General features: G+C 45.2%; 1 protein-coding gene across 1 annotated transcript; it reads right to left on the bottom strand.

Moving 5' to 3' along the window:
• On the bottom strand, positions 1–27,902 carry LOC149360002 (SEC14-like protein 2). Its single transcript, XM_089572118.1, has 12 exons — positions 27,744–27,902; positions 20,714–20,783; positions 17,750–17,793; positions 16,880–16,942; positions 16,186–16,276; positions 15,419–15,513; positions 13,182–13,260; positions 11,870–11,950; positions 9,002–9,088; positions 8,214–8,323; positions 4,554–4,842; positions 1–996 (listed from the first exon to the last, which is right to left on the bottom strand). Exons 1-12 carry the CDS (start codon positions 27,795–27,797, stop codon positions 905–907), a joined length of 1,155 nt encoding a protein of 384 aa, XP_089428244.1. The 5' UTR covers positions 27,798–27,902; the 3' UTR covers positions 1–904.
• Positions 27,903–27,918: the final 16 nt, after the last annotated feature.

Raw genomic sequence — 27,918 nt, 5'->3', positions numbered from 1 at the left:
ACACATCAGTAACACACGCAGACAGCCAATGGACGCGTCATTCGCTGGCAGCACTTGATTCATCATTCACAACCACATTCTTAACGTACGCTCCCTTGCCGCACATGCCAAGGACGTACACCACGATCACATTCTGCGCCATTCCTCTGTACTTTGCTTTGCTGAAACCTGGATGGATCCCGAAGAGCCTCTCGAAATCATAGATTTCTTATACTGCTGTGGTGCTCGCAGAGACCACAACAGAGCGGCGGGAGTCGCTATCTACTTGCGCACAGGTCTCTCTGCAATACCAGTCGAAATGTTTGGCACGTCACATGAAGTTGGCGAACTGTGCGCCGCAAAGTTGCCCAACGGCTTGCTGGTAGTAGCTGCCTACTTCGCCCCTACCGCACTCACGAAAGACGTCGTGCACTTCCTGCAACTCGCATTAACCGTCCATCGATCCACACCGATGGTAGTAGAGGGGGACTTTAATGTTGACATAAAGACAAACAGCAATTTCCTAACACTTATGCGGGAGAACATCCCGTTCCTCTCGCTCGTAACGCGTCCCACGGCTGTGACAACCTCGCGAGGCACTTGTATAGATCTCGTCTTTGAGAATCAAGCATTGGTGTACCAAGTCTAACATATATCAGTCTATTTCTCCGACCACAAAGCTTCCTTCATGACTGTCAAGAACTGTTAGTGGAGTCTTTGTTAAAGGAATACGTGTGAAAAATAAAAAAAAATTCTGTGATAGCGCATACATGTGTTGCTCGATTTCTTTGCCTCAATCTATCGAAAAGGTGAAACAGCTTATTTGCTGCGCTCAAATTTCGCATTAGGAAGTAACGTAATCGTCGGTAATTTTTTTATCTGGCTATTCTAAGATATAAATCTCCCGGTAAAGTGATATCTGCATTCAGGGATCCACTTCCGGCGTGTGCAACTTTACGACGTAGGCCAGCGTCTTGCCGTTCACCCAGCTGTAGGTGTTATCGAACTCGAGGACATCTGCGAACAGAGAGGAAATCCAACACACGTGGAATGTATGAACTGTGCGCACGACAAACATAGAAATATTATGTCGTGATGAGGTCAGATACATTAATATTTCGGGCTATGAGAGGGCTTCAGCACAATCACTAATGTTTCAGCCTAATTTTCATGTATGTCCGCTTCACATGCTTGCATATATTTGTTGTTGATCAGGAAGGCTAGGTTAGCAAACTTCTTCGTGCATTTTCCTACGTGAGATCACTTCCGGATTGGCAGGAACGTTATTTAGCGTTGCACTCCTCATTGTGATTAGCCAGCTCATAAGCCTGAGGCGAACCTCAAACCAATCACACACAGGACAAGAAGCAGGATCGAAAAGTCATCGATTTATACTGCTGTTGTTTCTGCATCACGATTGATATGCGATGATCAGGGCTTAAGCTAATTGGGGTAGGTCAGCCAAAGTACTAGAGTGAAACACACCACGAGATCAACGTGTGCGCAGTCTACGGCACAGTTTAGTTTCGTGCTGCTGTGTTTAACAAACATAAAACTGCCTTAGAACTCGTTTCCAAAGATCATATTTCAGATTACCTTTTTTTTTTCTTTTTCTAAAACTCATTTTCTTGTTTATTTGCCATTAAATACAATAGATCAGGCTGATTACATTATTTAAGAACTTTCACCAATCCTCATCTCAAACTGTGCACCTATTTAATAGGCTGAGTTAATTGCTCCATAGCCAACATAGGCTATGTGCTGTCAATGATAAACGGCCAGAAGATTGAATAGCGGTGACAGGAATCGCTGCAACGAGTTGATGATGATGATGTCCTCAGGCTTAATGGCACATGCCTGGGCTTAAATTCAGAACTTCGTCTTTACTGTTTTGTTTTTTCTATAAGATGATCACAGAAAGTTAGGAAGAGAAAATGCAAAGGTGATTATACGATGTGATGCGACAAATCTGCACTTAGCAGTATTTGTCTTGTACGTTTCTTTTTGTTTTATTGACCGCCTTCTCTCTGCGTCTTTGAATTTGATTTCTCCGTCTCTCTTTCGCTCCTTAGCTGCAAATGGGCCTCTTGTGGATGAAGGTGACTGGGTGAGTTGGCGGCGAATGAAGGTCTACTGGAGTGAAGCACAAATTCTCGTACCTTCCTTGTGAGTGATGCTTCCTGTAGTATATACAGTGTGCGGTTTGGTCTGGACCAAACGAGAAAAGCTTCACACGACATGCGCTAATGACGTCGCCCCCCTCGTAAACGTTAACGCATTGATGGTTGAAGCTACCGATGGTAATGAATCCACTGGTTTTACCGCTCTTAAGCGATGAGTGACACTGCATTTGCAGTTGCAGTGATGGCGCCAAAGCATGGATGTTGAAACGCTGACGAGCGCATACGTTTGAGTAGTACAAAGTGGTCACTTAAACAGTATTTCTGCTGCATGTAAGTAAGAACGTAAGCATTCAAGCGCGAATGGGTCTCTGGAAACACCGTAATAGGCTAAATGGCGGAAATTCATACCGCAGCTTAAATACAAAGGCAAGAGGAATTTCTTTTGGAGAAGATACGTGAGTTCATGATATCTCAAGTTTAAGAGGCTGAGATGAACTCAAACGAGACATTTAACTCAGCGAACCGACAACCGATGTCATAAGATATTTGAGTCGACATTAAGAGAACGAAAACCCAGCCGAAGATGGCACAGACTAAGATGGAGAGAGTGGTCCATTTATTAGGGCAGTGTGGCCGTGGCTGACACAAGCCAGGGCGAATGCAAGATCAATAGAAGAGCCACGCTGCAGACTTACCCAATCGAAAAAAAAGAAACGACGGAACTGTGTCAAATAATACGACAAAATATTTTGTAGCTTTGTCGTAACGACAGATTTTGCTGTCGTTCTGTTGCATTTTTTGTAATACTTTTCTATAGTCTTTAGTTCTGTAGTGTTTTTGTGTAACAACCACACAAAGTTGTTGTTACTACAAAAACTTATGTTGTTACTACCAGTTTTTGGTCAAATACATTGCAGAAATTTGTTGTGACGACATTAACCTCTTTTTCTCGACTGGGTGAAACTGCTAGGAACGGTGATGATGGTACTTAAAACAAGCCACTTGTGCAGTATGCGGAAACTCAACGCAGTGACTCTGCATCTACGGTGTTCAATTACTGAGTACGAGTTCGTGGATGTGGTCCTCAGCCTCTGCTTCCGCTTATCATCAGGCTACAGTCACCTGTTTACTGAGAGTTCGGTCAATGGTAGATAACCCCAAGCAGCCGATTTTTATCGGGAAACCTACGCTACACGTTGGGCGTACTCTATGCACCTTCAGCGCATCAAAATATTTCTTACCGTAAGACGCACTCCAGACAGGTTGAAGTTGGCCTACATCGTTAGATTACCGCGTTCTGATGCCAAATGCGCTACTTTTGCTTAAGACAGTATTTTAATCGGTTAAAAAAGGCAAGAAATAAGATACAAGTATCGTAGCCACCGTCACCTTTGGCAAGAAAACTGCAGTGACTTCGGGAGAGTTAATTAAAGCAGTGTAAAAAGGATCGCTGACTACGCCGCATAAACATCCTAATGGTGATCCCGAAATAAATGTCAAATTTGACGTCAAGAATTTCAAGCTAGTGGCGAGGAAAAGAAGTTTGATTAGAAAACAATTATATATATAAAAAAGTGTCAGCGTTCTAACTTGGTAAAACACGGGCCCGAAGCAGTATCAGTGGACAAAGAAGAAGGTGTGCAATGCATAGCGTGAGACTGGGTTGCTCAGCACATCATCATCATCATCAGTTTAACACACAAGGCGTGCCCGGATGCGGCGAGAGTGCTCTCGCGAAGCGACCTGCAAAGCTGATCTGTTCGCGCCTCCGCGGTTTCTACTCCCCGTCATGGATACTGATTTCATTTCCTTTTAAGCCTAACGTGGCGTCCCTGTTGCTAGGTAACGGCAAAAGATCCAAAGATGACAAGATTCAAGATCCAAAGATTACGAGATTCTTGGTCGGCGTTGGCGAGCGTCTGAGAGCTTTCGCATTAAAAATAACTCACAGATCACTGAGGTTACGCCAAATAAACAGTCGTAGCCAAACGGTGATCCCGAGATCAATTTCGAATTTGACCTCAGTAATTTTAATCTAGTGGGGAGGAAAGGAAGTTCCATTACAAACCATTCACACATCCAAAAGAGTTATGACATGTAACAAGGTACCCATGTGGGCTAGTTGGTGTACATCAGACATAACTTCACCAGCGAAAGAACGAGACACGAGGAGAAGAACACCGGACAACACTGGACTAACAACTGAAGTCTAATCGAGAAACGGCCAACCTAGGTCACCAGAAGACGCATGCGTATCAGACACACTAAACAAAACAGACAAATACATAAGTGGCAGATCACCGAGGAGTGGATACACGGTGACCTAGGTTGGCCGTTTCTCGATTAAACTTCAGTTGTTAGTCCAGCGTTGTCCTGTGTTCTTCTTCTCGTGTCTCGTTCTTTCGCTGGTGAAGTTATGTCAGTTATGACATGTATAAGGGGGGTTCGTACATGTTCCGGGCTGCGCGCAGTGCCAACTTCCTTCCTGAGGCACATGGGCGCAGGCGTGCAGGCGTCGCAGGGGCACCAGTGCCTCTCCCGTGTGAGAGCGAAGTCCGAAGGCCAGGTCTCCGGAGGCGGTCTGGAAGCGCCAGCTGATCCGCACGCCTGCCTTCGCCACGTCCACCGGCAGCTCCCACCGGTCGCGACGACCAATGGTCCGCTCCTTGGCGCCATCCTGCCCGAACACGGAGCTCTCCGACCAGTCTACGCCTTCCTCGAAACGGCCACCGTAGTTTACCTGCACCGAACCAGCGGCAAGGCATCACCATCATCATCATCATCAGCCTGACTACGCCTACTGCAGGGCAAAGGCCTCTCCCATGTCTCTCCAATTAACTTTGACCTTTACCAGTTGCGGCCCCCGTATTCCCGCAAACTTCTTAATCTCATGCGCCCACCTAACTTTCTGCCGCCCCCTGCTACGCTTGCCTTCTCTTGGAAACGTTGTGAGTCTCTTTTCATATAGTTAAGAGGGGTGATACGCAGGGTATAAAACCTAATTCTTCCTGAAAACACTTATACTCTTGTCCACGCATGCACATGCACGAGCAACAACACTTGTAATGCCAAAGAAAGTTGTCAAAGTTAACAAAGTTGCGAGCCCAGTAAATCTTACTCGGTGGTGTATAGAGATAATGATGCGTCGCTAATGCATTCTTTTTCTTTCTTATTTATGGAAAGTGCTCCAAGGCCAGCCGCGCGTATACATTTTTGCTTCTGCCGAGAGTCGACGTCTCATCAAAACGTTCATCAGTTAATCAATGATGCACCGGCTAACTCAAACCGAAGTTCTCGTTTAATGAAAAAGGGTGGGGGGGGGGGGGGTGAGTAGTTGGTTACAAGTTAAATGTATTGCCTATTGCAGTTGCTTGAATACAAAATTAAGTCATCGTGTACATCAGTTTTTTTTAATGGTCCTTCTTTAAAGGAGCGCGTCTGCGATCGTCAGAAAGGCAAAGACACGTGACAAGTGAATGTGTACGGACGACTATCACTCCCCGCCACGCAAGACCGCTTAGATGGTAGGGTACCGTGGGAGCAAGACGACGATGAAGGCTGTGCAGTTCTTATAGTTAACAGGCCTCAGTGGCCGCGAGTAGCACAGGGACTTGTTGTATTGCGCATCTGTGTACTTGCATTGAACTTTCAATCTTTATCCCATTCCTTAACTTTCTATCATACTGCCTCTCTACAGGATGTATAGCGGCCAGTCAGATGTTCACTTCTGGTGAGCCTGTCTACCTTCTCTCCGTAAGAATAAAAGAAGAACGATATAAGCTATCGCTTGCACGAAACCATAACTGGATAGACAAAAAAGTGCATTGCGCTGTCTGCCATGACAGCGCACGTAGATTGCGAAACAGGTCAGACTGGAGTAAGACGCCAGCTAGCCGGTCCTAGAGCTTCTGTGAAGCCGTACTATCGCGATGGAAAGAAATGCAGACAGAGCGCAGCCTAGGCGCTCCGATGTTCGAATTTCTTTTTATCGCTCTTTGCCCTGGGTGGTAAGAAAGAGACGTTTGAGTCGTTCTACAATGCATCACGGACGACTCTAGCGTATTTTGCTGCCACCGAAGTAAAAGCGTGATGAAAAAAAAAAGAACAAAAAAAAAGAAACAGCGGAGCGCCTAGGTTCCGCTCTGTTCGCATTTCTTTCCATCCCCCGCAGGAAGGAAGGCGAAGGAAGTTCCGTCAAACCTCGTTATAACGAAACGTTTATAACTAAATAATGGATATAGCAAATGAATGGCGATTCCCATTGGAAGCTATAAAGAAGTTACGGCTTTAACGATGTAACCACCGGGCCCCTTCTACTTTGCTAAGTTCAACTGGTGCAATATGATCTCAGCACATTCTCACTCTAAGTTACGCGTCATGCGAGAAATCCGGCGCACGCAACAACGTTTTCGAGCATGTTAGCAAAGACACGCAGCTCCATCTTGCGACTACTGCATCCTGTTTATGTTCTTACAACCTTTAGAGCTTTTTAAGCTGTGACACTGGAAGACACGTGGACCATAAAATGCTCGCAACTCACATGAATCCGTATTGTGGTGCAGCGTAGATCTATTAAGAAGTTTCCACAAATGGTATAGCCTCATCGCTTGAGCTGAGAACTAAGGGCATATATCGTCTTCCTGACGTACACCTTCAGATCACCGAGCTCCTGTGTACAGTTAAAAGTCTTCGTAGCGAAGTGCTATTGCCAAATAGATTTAACAATGCAGACTTAATTACGGTGCTTGAAAACCCTTTAAGAAAACCTATTAATTCCTGAACCCGCTTTAAAAGGTTTAGTTTTAATCATTATCAGACTTAAAGGCGATCTTTCATCCACGACATAAGATATAAATGGACGTTTCATGTTGTGTGTAGTTGCATCCAAAACCTGTGCACTGATTTTCGATATGCTCATTCGCCACGCAAGTCCGAAACGCAAGCTTACTACATGAAGTCTTGTAAAGTGCTATTTTTCCCTTCTCTTTTTGTTTCTGCTCTCAAATAAGCTCTTCACTTTTCTTCTTGACGCGTGAGATACGTATATCGAGGGTCGCTTTAGTAAACACCTAAGCTGAGAATGTTCGTACGCATTCATCGTAGCAGACTGCGTCGTGTAACTTCTTGTCGGTGTTTTTTTCTCGGTTTACTAAGAAAGGTCGCTTGCATGTCGGACGCGTTGCTATGCACATCTCTATCCACCCGCTGTAAGTGCGGTTTCTCGGGTCAGTGCTATCTGGGGTCCGGACCATGTATTGTTATAACGAACCCGTTTTTAAAGCGAAAGATTTACTACTTGCACTTTCAGCCTTTGCCGTGGCACGGCGGTGCCACCATTGACCTTTAGTTGACCTCTGTGTGACGTCATGTGTGACATCACGCCGAAGAGAAGGGCGACCGACTCGCGCCGTCGCAAGCCGCGGCGCCTAACTCCTGCGCTCTCCGCTAGGAGCGCAACAGGTGCTTTGTGACGTCACGCCGAAGAGAAGGCCGACCGACTCGCGCCGTCGCAAGCCGCGGCGGAGCGGCGGTGCCACCACCGGCGCCTAACTCCTGCGCTCTCCGCTAGGATCGCGATTGTGGCGTTACGCTGAAGAGATTAGGCTCGACTCACGTCGCTAGAAAGCAGTAGCTGTGCCAACCACCAGCGGCTTAGCAATGCTTCGCGATCTCGCGCCGTCCGTGTGCGACGGCGATGCACATGAACGGCGGCCTGACTGGACTAGATTGTACTGGACTGGATTGGATTGGATTAGAATAGATTAAATTAGATTAGATTAGATTGCATTGGATTGGATTGGATTGCATTGCATTGAATTGTATAACAGAGGCATCGCCACAAGTCTAACCACAAGCACCCCCACCCCCAAGCACCCACACTACCAGCTGAACCATGGCGTAGGTACGGATATTGCTTTCGCAATTACCGGGCTTAACCAAGCTAAGCCACAGCGAATTTTTTTAACAAATTCTCCGGCCCTCATTATATGTGTTGTGGCGATCCCGTAGCCGAGAGCCACATACGCATAGAACATCATGGAACGGCGGCGCCGCCTTCTTCCATCTTTTTTTTTAATGGCAAGCAGCCAGCTACTGCCGGGAGGTACTGACCATGTGTCTGCAGTCCAGGTCGTTGCCGGGTCCCACCATATTTCCGCCCCAGTGTGCTGGAAGGCTTTCCGCGTCCACTATTCCCAACAGGTGCTCCCTCCATCCGTCTTCTGTGGAGTGATTGAGCACATCGTCAGCCCACCATTACTTTTCAGCAAAAGCTGCTTGTTCAACAAGACTGTTCTACGCACACAGTATAAGTATAGCGGGCGTAGTGTGCTCCCGTGAAGGGGTCAGTAACGACGGGATGAGAGTAAACGTTTATTTTTAGATTACTTCCTCGTGCTACAAATAACACGAAACACGAAAACGTTGTGCAAGTTTACAAGTTTATCTAGCTTTGACCATTTTTTCTGGCAGGAGATCAGCGTTATGAGCCTTTCTTTCTTAACTTACCTGTACTTTCGCGCCTTCATTCTCTAGTCGCATAACAGTAGCTAACGCTCTATAGATAGGGCGCAGTCCCTCTGGCGTTAACAGTGCCTGCTGTTTTCTTTGTACCGTTATGCTTTTTGTTAACTTGACATTCGCTGTAGCTTCTATCTATACTGTCCTGAAGGAGCCCAAGCAGTGACTTTAACATACCGTCCCTTAGTATAGGTAGTTCACTAAGCGTGCGATAATTGCTTCAGCGACTAAGGTACGAGAATATGTGTCGTATCGTTCGAGGCATGTGGTAGATTGGCAAGTTTTCATTCTACTTTGAAAGACAAATACGATACTGGCATCACGCGACGCCAAGGAAGGATGACAACATAGCGACGGAATCCGTCACTAGTAATACTAACCTTTGCCGAACACTCTCACTTTCTCTGTGGTCCTCTTGGTCAAGATGGGCCGTATCAGCTTCCACATGATGGGAAAGAAGTAGGGCGCTGCATGCGTCAATCAGTTAATTTATCAGCTTCCGTAATTTCTCCTTAACTGTAGTTCAATGACATCGCTACTTTAATACGGCCATAATCTAGCCGTCTGCAGCTTAAATTCTGGACAAAGACCAAATCTCACACTTTTAGTTGTAACACTTCATAGGACTTATATAGGTTTAGGACACCAGGATACTCTAATGGAAATGACTGTAGAAAACTGAATGTAAAATATGCCTTCCTATAACAGCTGGCGCGGTAAAAATTAGCACTGTTTGAATTCGAATGTAATTTGTGCGCAAATCCCCGCGAGTTTTAGGGCTCCAAGCTCGCTCGTTTTACTTTCATTCATACCCATGTCCAACCATTTCGGATAAAAATTTTGAAAATTAGAAAATTGTATAATATTTTTACGGAAACATCCAAGGCAATGGTCCATTCTTCTGATATGCAGTAATATCTTTATTTTAAGGTGTTTCCATCGTTCGCATCGAAGAGTAAAAATTCCCATAGAAAAACATTTTTTTTTTCTATTACGTTTTTGCTATCGTCAAAAGCGCTTTTCACGATAGCAAAAAAGTAATAGAAAAAAAATTTTCAAAACTGCCGCCGGGTGATGTGCGGATATATTGATTGTTATAGCAAAATCTTACATTAAATTAAAAAATTGCGTTCATAAAAATTTCCCGCCCAAAAATGCTTTTGTCCAGAATTGTGAGAGAAGCCAACAGCCACAGAAACCAAGGAACACGAGGGATTTTTAATTAATTTATTTGTTTTGTGCTGTTGTTCGATTTAGAATACTACTAAATATGTTATCGCTTAAAGCTTATTGATTAGAAAAGCAGAAGAAAAAACAATTGTTGGGTATGGTCCTTCTGAAAGCGCAAGGCTAATAAGTGAAATCACTTATTAGAACATCTGTTTTATTCGAAATGACCCTTTTAGTCGTGCACAAATTCTGTCTAAGTAAAATAAAACGCACGGTAACTTGAACCCATGCACGTATGCAACGGTAAAACGGAACGGGCCATGGAGCCGACCAGCCGTGACTGTGAGTGTAGCATAACAGCGGGTTCACTCAGCCGCGGCATAGGGTAACCATAGCAACGGCAATCACGTGACTGCCGAGGCCATCTGTAGCGAGAGCTCGTCATTTATTGCCAATTGCGTTCTCAATGCCCCTGTCACTCTTGTGGCTATGCAACGACCTGCTCCATTTTTCCGCGCATCTGTCACATTGGGGGACAGGCTTATTTTAACGGATGTGGGGTAATGGCGCCCCAGTGGCACCGACCTGATCTCGGCGTGTTACTAAAGGTCCATAACTGTCCTTCAGTCCCTAGCGGACACTTGGCCGCGAAAAAGCCTTACGCGCGCTGACGCGTCTCCAATGCCGTTACCCACGTAACGCATATTGCACCAGCCCCTCGTTCGAACCGGGCTCTTTCTATGGTTCGAACTCCAGTGAATTAGAACACACTTCCAGCCCCCTTTGAGTGGGTACATTGAGATTCGACTGTGCTCTTAGCGCTGCGGTTCTAAGGTTGCTCAAAGTAGGAGAAGTGATTCTGGGATTCGTCGATTATAAAAGTTATGCTTAGACATTATTATGCGCTTTTGTGTCATTTTCCCAGTCGGTGGAGTCAACCCTTCTAAAGTAGAGTTTTGAAAATGCCCAAGCCCAACACAAATGGTCCTCATGCCGTAGGCCTACATTACTAATCTTGACCGGCAGGGTAATGCTAGTTTAAGGTTCCGACATGATAAGGCTTATCGCTTAGAAAACATTCATAACAGCTTCACTGCCAAATCTTCACTGGGAATAAAATGATGGTTCTGCCGCTTAAACACTGAGGTTAGGGAGCGGGAGTAAAATAACGGCACTCGTCAGTCTGGAAATCGAACCTGCGACTTCGCGGGTCAGACAAGTAAGACAAAAGCCTCGCCCAACCCACCCACCGTCCTTCCACCCCCCCCCCCCCCCCCCCCCCGCGCACGCGCACGCACACACACACACACACACACACACACACACACACACACACACACACACACACACACACACACACACACACACACACACACACACACACACACTTTTTTTTAACCTTCATCAATGCGTGCAAAAATACGAGCCGATCGACAATAATAAATACACCTTCCCACAGTTTGTTCGGAGTAGAGTTAAGGCTACGAACGCGGCATGACGGCTCCCATACTTGTCACGCTTCTTGTGAGCGCGTGAGAGCGGTATGCTTGCCGTCGCCTCGCGATTCGTAACTTCCAGTCCACTGCGAATGAACCATGAGTCGCAGTACAATACTTTTAATCGAGCATGGGTCGTCTGTCACAGAACGAAATCTGTTGGAGCGCACAGGGGCGTTGGTGGAGGCGTATGTGGTAAGTTTTTGTAGCATGGTCCAGAGTACATGTAGATTGCACTCACAGGCATTGTTAAGACCTTCTATATGCTTTGCAACCCCCCCCCCCCCCTTCTGAACCTTATCACTTCCCGATATATCTTCCGCCAGGGTGCGGTCGGGTGTGCAATCTGAGAAAGTTATCGCGCCTCCCTTTTCTTTACTACTTCCTTATCCGCACTTTCGTACTTTGCGGTGATGAGACAGACGATGAGGTCAACGGATGCCGGACGTCCGCCGCGTTAGATTTAAGCAACTTCTGGTTAGGACACACTCGAGATATAAGATCATAGGCCGCAGTTCTTGAGTGTTCTGGGACACTTTCTGACATTTTGGCACATAATTATGAAGGTGCAAAAATGCTCACCGTTAATGATGATGCACTGTTCCAGGCACTCAGGGAAGTGGTCCTCCATCATTTGCAGCATGTCCGTGATCGCCTTCACGGCTGCGCTGCCGAGGAGCAGAAATTCGCATGATATCAAGTGTTCTGTGTCGAGAGCTAGGGGGGTATCTTGAGGGACAGCATCTTTGGGTGTTTTTTTTTTCTCACCGGGCGCAAAGCTTTTGAGGGTTGTTCTACTTATTAAATCGACTGTGCACATTAGCGAAGTTATGTGTGCACCGTATGAAATTATTCCCCTTTTTTCTATGCGCGTATACGCTTTGGGCAAACATGCAGTACCTAAAGCAAAACTTAAATTTTATCAACTTTTGCTTAAGCGTCCGTGTTTGTAGCGTGAAAGAGTAGGCATTTTATCCTACCATTCTGATGCTGAAAACATGGTGTCGGTTCATTTTCATCGCCGTTCGTCTTTTTGGAACAATGCCCTTGACTTTTGCACCAAGATGGTACCTGACCACGCATCACCTTCTGGATTACGTAAGTATAAGACAGCCCCTCCTTGACTTCAATGACAGCCAGATGAACCGGTTCCTTTAACTAAAGCCCTCTTTCATTACCAGTTCTGACCCTCTCTCATTCGAAAGCCTTCGGTGCCTGCACCTTTCGTGCACTGAGAGGGAGCGGCCACCTCATACCAACATACCAACCAACTAGCCCGCCAGAACGTTCTACTTCCTCATACCTAGCGACATGCCTACTAAAATGGTAAAACAAAAGTTTCTTCGACAGGCAAAGCATTCGTCAGCCATTCCAGCTGCTCGTGCTTGGCCATTATCCAGCGCTCCTCATAAGTGGCGCCACAACGCGCCGCGTTAAAGAACTAATGCGACCAAGGACAAAGGGACAAAGGGGGCAATGCGATTGGCGCTGAACATAAAGGAGGCGTTCGTAATTCTTAGCTGTGTGGACATCAGGGCCGTAATATCAAATATTAGCCAACTTCTCTGCGACACATTCACTTGACGATCGCTCATCGTTGCGCGCGAGCTGCGAGGTTGTCCGACGCTGTGTTCTCAGGTTGTGTGAAACATGAGATACAGACAAGATAAGAGTCAGGCCGCTGTCGCAATTGTCGCACTTCTCTTACATCCCCTGGCGACAAAATGTTGCCGCTGGATTATTATTAAGGGGAGCAGAAACTGGCTTTAAATGTCCTCATAGCACGACCGCGGCTAGAGCTAGAGAAGTATTGGTGCATCAGCAACACAATATTGTTTGACAGGCTCTGGATAGAAATGACATCTGTTTTAAGAGACAGTGTCGAGATGCTTACCCTGCCAGCTATAGACTTGGCGCAGGCTAAACTTCTCGCAGTCAATGACGAGGTAGTGAGTCTCCAACTCCTTGTCTCTCTGAAACAAAAAAAATGAGAAGATGCAAAGGAGCATATCTGAGTTCTGTTTATCTGAAGCCTCCTCATAGGCTGCCTTGTTTTTGTGAACGATTAAGACAGAACCGTTATGCAGAGCTTTGCTTTTCCATGCAGACTGCAGTGCGTTAACTCATGTAACTATGCTCATGAAAACGGTGCGCCGGTAACTACAGCTTGTAATGGTAACGTTATAGAGCTGAACGCCACGCGTTGTTGGTAAATAGGAACGTCTTGTAAATGACCCGTGGTTTGGCTATCGGCTCTCGAACTTGGCTTTGTAATGATTGCTTGAGAGCCAACTGAAAAGCTGATAACTGATCCGAGTTACGCCTAAAGGCGCCCAGCATATGAATCTTTCGTCTAAGGAATTAGGAATGAAACGATACGCTGTCGCCGATACAAAAAGCAACTCGTCACAGCTTGGCATCGAAGTACGCTTTAAGATTACTGATTACTGCTAGTGGTTGCACCAGCGAGTTACGGCGCTGGTGTCGTGTGCAAATTTTCGGATCTGTAGTCAGATGCTTCACTTTATCGTTGGCGGCACTACAGTCACGTGCTGTGGTGCCCATGTTCTACAAATAGGCCCACATCGGGCGCCAAATAGCCTCCGTGTAAGATCACCGCTTTAGTGGTCGGCGCATGACCGGCGGCTAATAATTAAGGCATTTCATGATAACTACATGAATAAACGCGCTATCGAATCGCTACTAGCACTATACTCTCAAGGAATTACCGTGATTCTTCTCCATAACAAGTAGCCTCAATTTCAAACAATATCTGCTGCAGTAAACGATCGAGACACCGCTGCACAAAATAACAGTCAACCGCGACAACCAATCCCAATGTTTTTGTCTGTGTCGTTTTGAAACCCACTGCAGCACAATATTGCCAGCCATCCACCTTCATATTCGTGGAGCTAAATTAAAAGACCCCTTGCCGTGCATAGCAGCTTTCTCAATTTTCTCAACCACAAGTGTGCGGTTAACTAAGCTTAATTGTCTTTTTTATCCTTGTTTTTATTAAACTTCAAATATTTCATTTATTTTGACACGTAGAGTGCATGAAACTTGCTTTCATTTTTTCGTCTTAGCTATCTTTTGCTTTATCATCTCATAACTGAAGGTCTAATTCCCCCACCATAGTCACTTTGGGACATACTCTTATAGGTTTGTTCACTGAACAGCAAGCTGTGATTTTTTTTCAGATACAATATTAAATTGAAACTAGATGAATGAAAATTGGCTTGCTAAGAACAACAAAAGCTTTCTGCCTGTTTTATAGTGGCAACGTCAGAAAATACCGGAGTGGCCCAAGTGGAAATTTTGGCGGCCTAGTTGGCGCATGAAATTTAACGGAGTAGAATGGCTTGGATCAGGCAGCGCAAAGTTTGTGGTCTCTGTCGCCTTCCACAAAAAAAAAAGAAAACTGACCTCATGGTATTATAAAATGTGAAAAATACCTTTCCCTCGGTTGTAAATTTGTTCTCGTGTTTACGTGTCAAGTTGCTTAAATTGTTCGAGCAAGGAGAGCAATTTGTTCCAAGTGGTCAAAAGGGTGTCATCTGCACCGGCTGCGCAAGCTGCCGCTCCCTGACAAGTTTGAATCAAATTTTTTTGCCAAAGTTCCAGCGAGTAATGAGGGGCACCGTAATGGATAACTGCACAGTAACTTAGCTCACCAGGGAGTTTTTTTCTGGCATCACTCCCTGAAATCTTTCAGGTGGAATTTTTGGATTTTGTTGGACGAGCTAGCAAACACTGTTTGGTGTGACATGGGCTGCGTATAATAATTTACAGCTAAGACTGCGTAGAATTAGCTTCATGCGCTCTTCGACTGCGCCTTTTTTCTCAATTTCAGAGCGTAACAATTTTTTTGAAAGCTCTGATGCCTTGCCAATAAAAGTTTAGCTGATGCATTTGCATTGCTAAAAGTGTTTAATGACATTTTTTGGGGGTCATCGCACATCACCTCTTGATTGTTCTTTTCAGAGTTCACGTTTGTATTTGTCGACAAATGTTCTTTTTTTATATACATTTACTACAATTGGTTTCCAACCAGCGATTATCCTGTAATTCCTCGTCCTTATCGTGGCTGTCAATTCACTCTAACGCTGAACAGATCTAATTACTGCTCACCTCTTTGGAGGCTGCCCGCTTGAGTGACTCAGCATATTCCAGCATGTAGATGCAGTGGTGCTGAACCACGGGCGGAGTCAGCACTGCCACGAACGCTGAGCGGCAAGAAAGCAAAAAGGAAACGCAGATAAGCAATCCTCAGCCAGATCACAAAAGCACCACCGCCCGCTGTTCACGTTAAGATAAGGCTTGTCGCAGCTGCCACAGTGACAGTTCCGAGAGTGTATCTGTATGTATTCTTCCTTCTCTATAACCATGAACCTTGAATCATTTGACGCAGCTGCTTTGTATTCTAAACCTCTTAAGGGAGATCAAGTTCATCATACGCATGTCCTCTTTTGAAATGAATGAAGGAATGAATACAACTGCAGAAAGTGGACCTTAGTTGGAAAGAAATGCTAAAACCTTTTTTACTTGTGAGGCATGCATTCTTTATTTCATAGCCCCCTCCTTTGTTCATGGAATGCCTTCGGTTACTCAAGATTTTCAACAAATGAAACAAGAGAGACTGTGGGCGAAGTACAAATTGTAGAGTTGCGCTTAACATTAGCTGCAGTGCCGCAGGAGTGGCACTATTGAATTTACCGCTCGACAAAAAGTGAATGTCCCGTGATTCGCAGTGCAAGGAGCTCTACACTTTCGATGGATAACTTTTCACCGCTACCGGGCTTCCAGAGATTCGTGAATTAGGCTCCGATTACACAATAGCGTGTTGCAGGTCATGCTGAACGCGAGTGTACGTTACGCGATGAGCAGTTGAAATTCACCTTTAATGTCAATTCCTGATGGAATTATCCACATGGGCCGGCCGTCTTTGCATGGGTGCAGGATCACCCCGGGAAAATTCTCCTTGACTAGCTGCGGAGGTGAAGGCAACTTCAGAAACCATGTAAAGACCAGATCAGATCACACAACGTACCGCCTAGGAGGGGCCGACCTTTTTAATTTTTTCTTCCTTTCTCATAAAAAAATCCACAGCATATACAGGAGATACACTTTCGCTCAGCTGAGATTGCGTAAGCGCAGATCGCTGCATCACCACAACATTTTTTTTTTTTCAAAAGGCATTTACATCCGCTGGCGTAGACATCGAGTACAACTGTTTAGGCAATGTCAACAAATAAGGTGATCCTACTGTCCACCTTTCAGTTCAACCTACGATAGACTCAAAAGAAAACATTCGAGCCCAGATATGATGCCAACCAGAAATCGGGCGGCTAACCGCACTTTTGAACGCGCTTACGGAGGCCTAATGCATCTCGGCATCGGGCTCCCTAGCGCGCAGTTAAACTTTTGAATTCTGAGAACTTTGCCTGTGAGTTGTCAGTGACATTGGTTCCCTTTCCCCCAACGATTAAAAAACGCGTTACGCAAGCATTACATGATCATTTGCAAGTTAAGGCCGGCTACCTGTCTGGACCAAAGTTGAGGCGATCTCGTGAGTCATGCCGTAATATATACCTCAGGTATCTTGTAGTCGTGCAGTATGTCGTCGACGCCATTCTCTTTTCGCCACTCGAGGTCCTGCGTACCAACAACAACAATAAAAAAGGGGACAAATGCACTGACGCTGATTGTGACCTTTAGAGTCGCTTACACGGAATGAAGTTCAGGAGACCTGCACTTTTCTGCATTCAGGTAAGTGCGAGAGATTGCCTTCCAGCATCCAGAATTTTGTTTCCTTAATGTAACGCTTCTAAAGTTTACGAAACAAATGTAGCTTTTCTAAAGTTTAAAAAAACGAATAGGCGTCTCTTTACGAGATCATTGGTTTTCATAGTACCGCTTAGCACTGCAAGTAGCAAAAAGTTTCACCTCGAACGAAAAAGAAGACGTGAATAGTTTTACGAGCTTGTAAGAAAAAGTTCCAACGAGACCTCAGGAACAGTTGCATAATGGGCAGACAACGATACCGTTTTAAGTCCCGCTGACTTTTAGTATCTGCCAAGCATCTAAACCAAAACAACAAACATAACTGATTCATTCAGTATCTTGGACATCATACTATTATTATTGTCGTCATCCTCTTCCTCTTCTAGCTCATATTTCCCAACGGCCTCTTCTATTTCGATCCGTTACCTGAACATCAGAACAGGCAGGAGGTAAATTAACCTAATTATGTTTTGCTTCCAAAGGCAGGTTTGCTTCCAGGTAGTTCGGCTCGGTATGTTTATCATTTGTGAACTAAATGACTCAGGTTTATGTTTGCGAGCGCCAAAGACAAGCTGCCCTTGAAAGCACAATAAACTAATTTTAGCGCTTCCTCTAGGGAGATGCATCGTGCACTTCATGAATCGCGTGTATAGTGCTGCTGCGATCATTGGCACTTACGTAACGGTACATGCGCTCCGCCTTGGCCACATCGAAGTCCCGCGCTGACGTCACAATGGCACACATGCGAAGTGTTCAAAATTGAGTTGTTTTGGGAGCGTTTCTACATTTTTAACACTGTAATGCTCAACGTACCACGTAAAATATAGTTTGGAAAAGTGGAAACACTTTTTATTCTTCTGGCACAAGTATATAAATTTATCATAGTATTGTAGTAACAGCACTGCCCACCATACTTCTCAAAACAAGGTCCGCTGCCAGTCCAGCAGGAAGAGTTATAGAAAATCGTTATAGAAAACGATGGAATGCGTTTGAATACGCCAGAAGATTTATTCTGTTGGCCTGATTGTAAGTATGCCGCTGAACCGTTTTAAGAAATTCGTAAGTTATTTAAATTTGGCCATTTTATTTATAAAGTGATAGTATCATTCCTAATAGCTCTAACAGCTAACTTTTTAACTATTACTATTAAGCTGCTTAATTGTTTGCAGTCGGGCAGCCTACCATATTTAATGTCCATATCAGTTTTTAGAATTTCGATAACGCGGTTAGCCTCGGTGCTGTGGCCCAACAAATTATGGCTATTTCGATGAGTTATGTGCACCTGGGAGGTTGCTTTGCCTGCAAGCTTCTCGAAGTGCGTGTATTTTGGCGCGATGTAGCCAGAATTTGTTGAGCCACAGCGCAGCAGGCAAATGAGTTTTCGAAATTCTGAAAACTGGTATGGATATTAGTTACTTCGGGCTACGCGCCTCTCAGTAACTAAGGAGTCTAACAGTAATAGTTAAAAAGTTAACATTTCAGTATTAGTAGACCAGCCTGCTAGTTAGCATGTCCTGGCTGTATATTAGAATGCTGTGCCAAAATAAGCGCTCTTTTAACTGAAAGAGCCTATTTTAAAAAAGTGTGTAAAATCTTAGGTAAACATCCTCTATACTCTTCATGAAGCGCTCTGTTCAGAGCGGTAACCTGTAAACCAACGTCCTAGTTATAAAGAAGTGTGGTTCAGGATAAAAGTGAGGTCGTTTAACTGCACAACTGTAGCTACCGTTTATTAAGCGAATAACAAAAAGATGATTCCTCCCAGTTGCTCACCCAGTTTGACGAGGGTGTAGTGAACTTTTCATAACATATGCTTCTGGCAGGCTGGTAAAATATAAGTAACTCTGTGACCTCTTTGAGGCTGTCTTTGTTGTAGTGAGGCCATTGCTACGTCTGCGTATAAAAGTACAGCTTCCAGTTATAGTAGCCTGTTTGTAATTAGGACATGGTCTAAATAAATCATAATGCAAAATTCAATATTGGCCTCAATGTCCCTTTAGCTTCTCCAGTGAAAAGCTGTCGAAAATGGCTCGCCCCATACCAGCGCTTGAAAGGAATCACAAGGATACCTACAGCAGCAGAAATAAGGGGAAAACAGTCCGCTGCCTTTTCTGGTGCAAGTGAAGTGTACACACGGCAAGCGTGTTTTCGCAGCCTGCCTAACTTCCTGACGACGTCATCAGACGTTTGACACTGCGAGGCAGACCAAATGGAACGATTCAACCTTAATGAGACGTCGGCTTCAGTGTTCTTTTTTAATTTGAGCTTCTTTTTTATTATTGGCACATTGTGCTTGCTGCCCTGTTTTCTGAGTTCATCACTGTCCCAAATATATCGACTAGCTATTTCCGTTCTAAATCTGGCGCCGTGCACGGAAAATCTTTTCCGCATTAGCACAGCTGTGGCAGAGCAATGAAGACTGTAAATGAGTGTGGATTCGCTCTGAGCATTATTTCCGCGACGGCGAACTGCGCATGCGATATCGTTGTCTACTGTAAAGGTTTTTTCGAAATGGCATGACGGAGTTTGTTTCGCGATAGGTTTGTGGGTGCTAAGCTGTTTTCATTGTTCCCGACAAACCATTTAAGACCAGAGTTCGGCGTGGTAAGGTATGGTAGGATATGGCACAGTACTGTAGGGTACGGTATAAATTGGCGTGGTATGGTATGGTATGGTATGGTATGGTATATGGTATGACATGGCACAGTACAATATGATTTAGTTTAGTTTGGCGTGACATGGTTTTTGCATGGTGCTGCATGACACGCTACGATATGGTCTAGTTTGGCATGGCATCGTATGGTAGGTATTAGAATGGCGTGGCATGTAATGGCATGGTATGGTATCGTACAGTATAGTTCGGTGTGGCACGGCATCGTATGATAGGAATTAGAATGGCATGGCATGTAATGGTATGGTATGGTATCGTATGGTACCGTATGGTATGGTACGTGGGGTTTAACATGCTGTGAACGGTAGCATGCACGCGATCTTTCAAAGGTTCTCGAATGTTGCGTTTCGCCGCCATCGAAATGCTGCCGACGCGGCCGAAATTCGATTCGGTGTGCTCACTTCGAAAAAATCATAGGCGATTTGTCAACACAATCCCTATGTACATAATACTGACATGTCGTCCTCTATTCATGCATGCCTATCATAAATAAATATTAGTTGGCGAACGACATCGTCAGACATAATATAAACACCAATACAAATGTTCATTTCGATGTACACAGAAATCATGAGCCGCCGCGGTGGCTCAGTGGCTATTGTGTTCGGCTGCTGACCCAAAAGACGGGGGTTCGATCCCGGCCGCGGCGGCTAGAATTTCGATGAAGGCGAAATTCTAGAGACCCGTGTACTGTGCGATGTGAGTGCACGTTAAAGAACCCCAGGTGGTCGAAATTTCCGGAGCCCTTCACTACGGCGTCTCTCATAGCCTGAGTCGCTTTGGGGCGTTAAACCCCATAAACCAAACCAAACCAGAAATCATGAAGGGGCCGCGGAAAACATCTGGCCGTGGACAACGTGACTGCTCCGTTAACCCAGTCGCTCTGACGCAGCGGAGATAAAACGTAGAATGATGACATAGAAGCTCGCGCGCAAAACACGCAAAAAAAAAACGAACTTAACCCCACTTACCACGCAGAAAGCGCAGAAGGAAGGCGTCTGAGTGCGCTGGCTTCTTCACGTCTGCCACGGCTTCACGGAACTGGGAAGCACAAACACCATTTAATACTCAGCGAATAGAATAAACATTGATAAGTACGCCCAGGGCCTAGGCACATCAAGAAGAGGAAAAAATCTGATGTCTAACCCGTGTCCGTGGTGTTCAATGTTGTGACCTCTTTCATACACAAGCAACAACACAAGGAAGGTTGTCATTAAAAAAACATTTCTGTACACTTTTCGTTACGTCACTTGTAAGCACCCGAGTGGCAGCAGTGATTATGTAGCGTATGCGACATGTCTATTTAGAATCCTCGCCTGTTCTCGGTGTCTCGGCGGGAGCATTTGTTTTTAATATCATTTACTTTTTAATGTTGTCGCGCGTTCCGAGTGACGTCGGTCAAACGGATACAAGGAACGAGGATGCTAGCGTTGGCACAATCACATTTATAGACCATTTCGGCATGCGGCGAGCCAACCACACAAAATATTGTTATATCTAAGCTTACCAGCTTAGCACCTTAATTAGCGAAAGCTATTGACATTAGCAGCCGAGAAGTCAGGAGTGATGGGCCCATTTTGACATTTCACAGGCGACTGCCTGTTCGACGTTTTACAGGGCCGTTTTGGCGTCTATAGACCTTTACAGAGCGCAGTTCTTCTGTTTGAGACCAGATGGCGCCACAGGCGCGCCCGAAACACGGCGCCATTACGGGCCTCGTAAGTGGCCGGCATGTACGCTTCGACGCAGCAGTCGAAATATCGCGGGTGGTTGCTGAAAGCGTTCTCCCTACGAAGATGTGAAAAGGCAGAGAAAATACGTGCTGTGTATCGGATTGCAAAAACTGCGACATTGAGTTAAAGGTGCGAGTTCGAGCTTCACAAAACCGAACTGCGCAAGTGCGTACTGCCCCCGTTCGCACCCGTTCACCATGCACCCATTCTGAACGGGCGAACGCAGCAAACACGTTCGCCAGCGCTAGATAGCCAATATAGAAAGAAAGGTTTCGATCTTGGAAAATCTGCGAGGGTAAGTGCACAACATAACTGAATGAACAAGCTGTCCCGCCACCGAAACCGTCACTTCGGGCTGTCTCACATACCTCGATCTACACCAGAACCGCGCCGTAAACGAAGGAATAAAGGAGGGAGTGAAAGAAGGAAGGAAGAAAGAGGTGCTGTAGTGGAGGGCTCCGAAAAATTTCCGCCTCCTGGGGATGTTTAACGTGCGCTGACATCGCACAGCACACAGGCGCCTTTCGCGTTTCGCCTCCATCGAAACACGGCCACCGCGGTCGGGTTCGAACCCGGGTACTCCGGCTCAGTAAACGAGTCTAAACCCTGCGTTGGATTTGAGGAAAGGGGAGGCGCATAACTGGCTGTCTGAGTCAGCGGACACCTAAATCGCGCTGAGGTACGTGACAGCCGTCCCCACTACTGCGTCAGGCTTAAGGCGTTACGAGTAAAACATTACATGGCTGCCATTGTACCACCTAAAATTTGTCTGCTAAATGGCTTGCACAAAGCTGTTACAGCGTTCGCTGTAAAAGGCTATCACACATGAAAAGCACAAACACAGACACTACAATCATGTTCTAGCGCAGACAAGAGCACGTGCGAGAGAAGAGACAAAGGGAGGGGCTATCTGTTCAGCCGTCGTTGTCGCTTTGATGGACGATGTTGCTGCGGTACGTGTGATGTCTTTCAATCCTTCCTTTTGTATATTTTGCACCCCTTCTCTGTCTGCACGTGGCAGTGATTGTGGAATACATGGAGCCTGTCGAGAGGTCGCTGCACTTTCCTCGTCATTCTTCCTTCAGTGATAGCATTGAGAGCATGTGCGGGGGAGGCTACGAACGCGTGTTCGAAAGCAGCAGAAAATGCATAACAGTGAAAGCCACTCTGCTTTTTCCAAAAGGCTAGGTTTAGATTTCTGGGGGTTCAACGTCCCTAAGCGACTAAGGCTATGAGGGACGCCGTAGTGAAGGGCTCCGGAAATTTCCACCACCTGGGGTTCTTTAACGGGCACTGACATCGCACAGTACAACGGCTTCTAGAATTTCGAGCGCTTTTTCCAAAAAGGTTAAAAGGCTGTAATGTTTTCAAGGAGTCTCTATTTGGTAATCCGGCGAGGATACTGTGCGTTCATAGACTCAAAAAATTTATCTCGCGTAGAGTGTCTTTTATAGTGTTGTTACCGGTTCTATTCACAAAGGCTATTTACATAGGCAGGTCGACCCGAGCCTGGTGCGTAAGCGGCAGGATACTGAACTTCCTCTCTTTCTACGTGCGCACTTCGTTGCTCCTCGGGGCCCATGCGTAGCGCGTGACAATATAAACCTTTGCTTTCCTCCTCGGGCTTCGCTGCATACGAAATTAGGCCAGTTTTTAGCAACGCTAGTATTATTAGTGGCGCTGAAAATTCCAGGCTAACTATTACACGAGAAAGTGTGCATAAGCTTCTGATACCAGTTAACAACGCAAGAGCGTTGGTTGGTGCTAGTTGGTGCTTCATACTGATCAAATCGCGCTACAAGGCACATACACACGAAAACACAAACGGACGAAGCGCGTAAACGGGATGGCACAAATGATCTACAAACCAGATAATCAATTTTGCACCTGAACCGCTGCCTTCACCTTCCTGTCTATAATCTGGCCAGTGACCTTAACCAGTCTAATTAGTTTGTCTAACGCGCTTCGTCCGTTTGTGTTTTCGTGTGTATGTGCCTTGTAGCGCGAAGTGATCAGTAATTCTGATATCAGCATGCCAGGTGTCAGGGGGTTGTTGTTTTAAGCAGCCGATGTCATTGCGCCTGGGGACATGGTTGCTGCGACGCGCGCCTATTGTTTCGCTTTTTTTTTTGCCATTTATATCCGTCAGTTCTTTTGTGTCTACACGTGGCAGTTAAAGTGACGCAGTTGGAGTCAGTCGACCGGCCTGTGCACTCTCGTTCTCTTTTTTTCCTACTTCAATCTCAATAAGTGACAGGTTGATAACATTGGCTCAAACTGCATCGATGTGCCGTCCTTCCACTACCGATGCAGGCTCTTAAAAGGTATGGGTTCGAATCCCACTCAAACTTGTACTTTTCCCAGTGTGTTATTAGCTCGAGTTGTGGGCGGACGGACTGAGGGACGAGCAAAATCTGTGGAAAAGGAGAGGTGAAAAACGTAGCCGTCAAATGCGTTCCTCCATTAAAAACAGAATAGTGCTGGTACGGCAAGGCATTATTTTCTGCAGATCCTATTGAGCTCTTGTCTACTAAGGTGACCGGCCCATCCTGGTGATAGCGCTGGTGACCTTGCTGATAGCGAAGACAATGACGATTCGCAGAAACAACAAAAACAGGTCTATGGCTGTGATGGAGTTGATCTTTGCAGTACCCCGGCCTTGTTGAATAAAAAAAAAATCCACCCGCTGTAAGAGTTCCTAGCCCTTATGACCAGCCCTTGCAAAGCGGTGATAACACAACTTTGAATGCGGTAGTCACAGTTATTTTTATATGTCGCTATTACTCTAAGTCTGCCAGTTCTTGGAACTAAAGTGCCTGCCTTGAATGGGCTTGTGTGTTTATACGATAACCTTCGGCCGCTAACAGTTTCACGAACCTGACATGCTCTTTTTGTACATTCGATTAATTATCAGAATCAGACACAGGAGCCTTTCTTGATTCGTTGGGGTTGTGTTTACGGGTATTAATTCTTGAAAAAGAGATCAAGTTGCTGTTTGCTGTACAATTAAACCCTGCACCCATATAAAAATGGTCTATAGACAGTCTATAGACTTCTTATTGACTCTATTGACTTCCTATAGATATTGCTTCTTGTCTATTCATAGTCTGTAGACTGTCTATAGACAAAAGTCTACTAAAAGTGTATGGCCATAAATCTACAGATTGTCTATAGACTGTCTATGGCATTTGTATTGCGTATAGACTTTTCTCTAAGATTTGACTATAGACAGTGTATAGACAGAAGTCTATAGGCACTCTATAGACTGTCTAAAACTTTTTTTGTAAGGGCAATAAAGCAATCCGCTAATGCAGTGAATTGTTTTCCTGTTATCGCGAGGATTTCTTTAACGCAAACATGCGACAGTGTGCACATTCGAGCCACGTGGATATAGCCTTGCGGGAACGAAGCTAAAATGCAGCAAGTCGGCCACTTTCTCTTGCCCGTTGTCGTGTTTTGCAGTAGCATGTTTTCCCAAACATACGAGTTTCGCATCAAGATTTTTAAAGTTTCAAAGTTTATTTCCCATCTAACACTACAGATGGAGGAATCGTAGAAAAAAGCTGCCCTTGGGCAGCTTGACGAGTCTACAATCCTAATTATTGACAGGGAGGCAACACAAGAGTTTATACAATCTTAAAAACAAGCACATCAAGGAAGCACCAGAGAATACACGAAACAGCAATATGTATACATAATGAAACTTAAACCATGTTATTCAAAAACGAATTATGTAGTGCACGACGTGAAAAAGAAAACAAATCGAGGTTAATGTGGTTATACCTATTTAGAAGAGATGGAAGAGTGTACTGAAGGCATTCCCTACCAAGATTTAGTAGAGGTGTTGGCACTGTCCATTCTTCGCCACGTCTTGTTGAATAGACTGATTCTTTTTTCCTTAGTTTTGCTAAATTTTTAAGATTTGTTACATTTTCCGCCAAAAAAAAAACATTTTTTCTACAGCAAACGGCTAGCAGTCATTATCGTTACCTGCACTGGAATAATGAAACGATCCAAGACCTCTGCTAATTTTCATTATTTTCGAAATTTGTCGCTAGGTCAGGCGAAGCTGCGGCTCGCCTGTCACTGTTAGAAGAGCGGAAAGTAGGAACAAGAGGGAGAGGGTAAGCGGAATGTTAAGCTGATGATAATACCTATTGACTACCCTGCGCGAAAAAGAAAACGATGTAAGAGAGAAAAGGGAATGAGGAGAGATAAGGGTGATGTACGAACGAAGTACGTAAATGAGAACGTGACTGTCGCAAGGGTCGACTACTCGGTGAGGTGGGTTATACAAATGGAATAAAATTGCAGAGAAAAAAAATCGTTCTGCGTCCTCTCTGCCTACAACAAACAATGGGAGCATCGACTTCTGGGATCTTCCTTGGCGCATTTTGTGCTTACAGAGAAATGAAAGCGTTCGATACCTTTTAATTGTCCACTCAACTCAAGGAACAATAAAACACGACTGCTTCTTAGGAAGCAGTAGTTATTACGGGACTGTCCAGTTCTAACGTTTCGGTATCGGAAGAGATCAAAAGCTATGAGCATCGTCAGCTTCATCGTGGACGCGAAAGTATTCGCGAAATTTTTGCATGAATACGCTTACACAGCTTCTAAATGGGCATTTCGAAGTTCGTTTCATTTTCGAGCTTTGTGGATTGAATATCGGAGGTTCGAGTAAACAAAGAGGTAGGCACTAAGGCATTGCCTTTGAACGTATCAAAGCAGGCTCTGCTTATTCGTATTATGGGAGGTTATCACTTTTCTAGGTACGCTTTAAGCTTATCTTTTGTTGTCGATTAGGAGCGTTATCTCCAACCTTGCGTCACGTTCGGCTCAGGAGACAAACAGTCTTAGATTTCTCCTACAGCTATTGAGCACGAGACTGGGCGCTTGAGCCCGGCCATAGCGGTTATTTGATATAGGTTCAATGCAAAAACGCTATTGTACTTTTAATACCTTGTATATTTAAGAGTCCCAAGGAGTCAGAATTATTCTGGAAGTGTTATTCCGGAAAAATGCACACGCATTAAAATTAACTTTCGATCAGAATCGCAAATCTTGAGGCATAATCGCTGTTCCAGTGCTGAAAACTAACGCAAAAAAAAATATTATCTACACGTTCTTGCTCCTATCGCTGCGCTTTCAGTATACATGGCGTCTGTCACTCCTCCTTCAATTATTTGCGTCATTTCCAAGAGGAAAAAGACACCTATGATGCGCTCTTACCGCCCTGTCATATGCCTGGGCTATCAGACGCTCCGTAATGAGCGACGGCAGGATAATTTCTCCTCCCATGGTTCTTTAACACGCACGACAATATCGGTGTGTTAGATTTTTGTTTTTGTTTTATTCCGTCTCTGTCGATATGCATCAACTATGGCCACAAATCAAACCCCCCGAACTGCTGAGCAGCAGAGCACGTAAAATTCCTGAGGTACGGCTGCTGATGGTTTGTTCTTCTCAGCATGATTTGTCTAGGTACAGGATGTAGTAATAATGGAAGGCATGAAAAGAATTTAACTAACGACATAACTCCATAAGTATGAGTAGCAAGCAGACGCTTTCCCTTTTGCCAAATATTTTTCCTCCACGCGATTAATACACATACCATACGTTCAAATCCAGTGAAGAACGAATAACAAAATTTGTTCTTTTAATACAAAATGATCGCTGTCTTTCCGCTAAGAGCTACCTGCAGGTACTATCATCAGCAAAAGCTTACGGGACTTGAGTATGTGGAAGAAAATTGATTCAGATGCAGTCACGCAGGCTAACTGTCTGAAATGTATGAAGGTGCTGGGGGCCAACATGTCCTTTCCTCTGGTAACGAAATGAGGCGGCTGTGTATCGAGGTGAAGCTACAATTAACGTTTTTCCAAGGAATCGTGTCCCGCAAACTACATTCGATAGAACATTCATTTAGTTTAAAATTTAACAGAGACGACTTTACGTGAGGATCCATAGCGCACAAAATTGAAGGGACACAACACAAGCGCAGTGGAAGTTTAGCGCTTGTGTTGTGTCCCTTCAATTTTGTGCGCTATGGATCCTCACGTTGACTACCCACTAGCCCGAACCCTGACCCTTCTAAGACTTTACGTGTTGGGTCTCAATGCTCTAATATTACTTTCATTTAAAGACGCGATGAGGCCTAGACGAAGTCTATAACAAACATCGATCAATGCTTTGTTATGCGTCAGCTGAAGGCAACCGGGCCGTTTCTGTCGAAACTTTCTTCGCGCTTAAAAAAATAGAAGCCCACCTTTTTCAAAGCGGCCTGCTGGCGCGCGCTCAAGTCGCCCAGGTATCCGCTCATGTCTCCAGCTGCCGCAGCGTCCGACGTCGCCGCCGGAACCCACTGCGCGCCGCGCCGACTCAAGCACTCCGATCGCCTGTCGGATGCGACTGCGCGCCGCCTCCACCGAGCGTCGCGCTGG

The sequence above is a fragment of the Amblyomma mixtum genome, chromosome 2, assembly GCF_055824585.1.
Source record: "Amblyomma mixtum isolate Tamu chromosome 2, ASM5582458v1, whole genome shotgun sequence".
Lineage (NCBI taxonomy): Eukaryota > Metazoa > Arthropoda > Arachnida > Ixodida > Ixodidae > Amblyomma > Amblyomma mixtum.
Note: the sequence above shows the minus strand (reverse complement) of the source record. Positions and strands in the feature narration are given on the sequence as shown.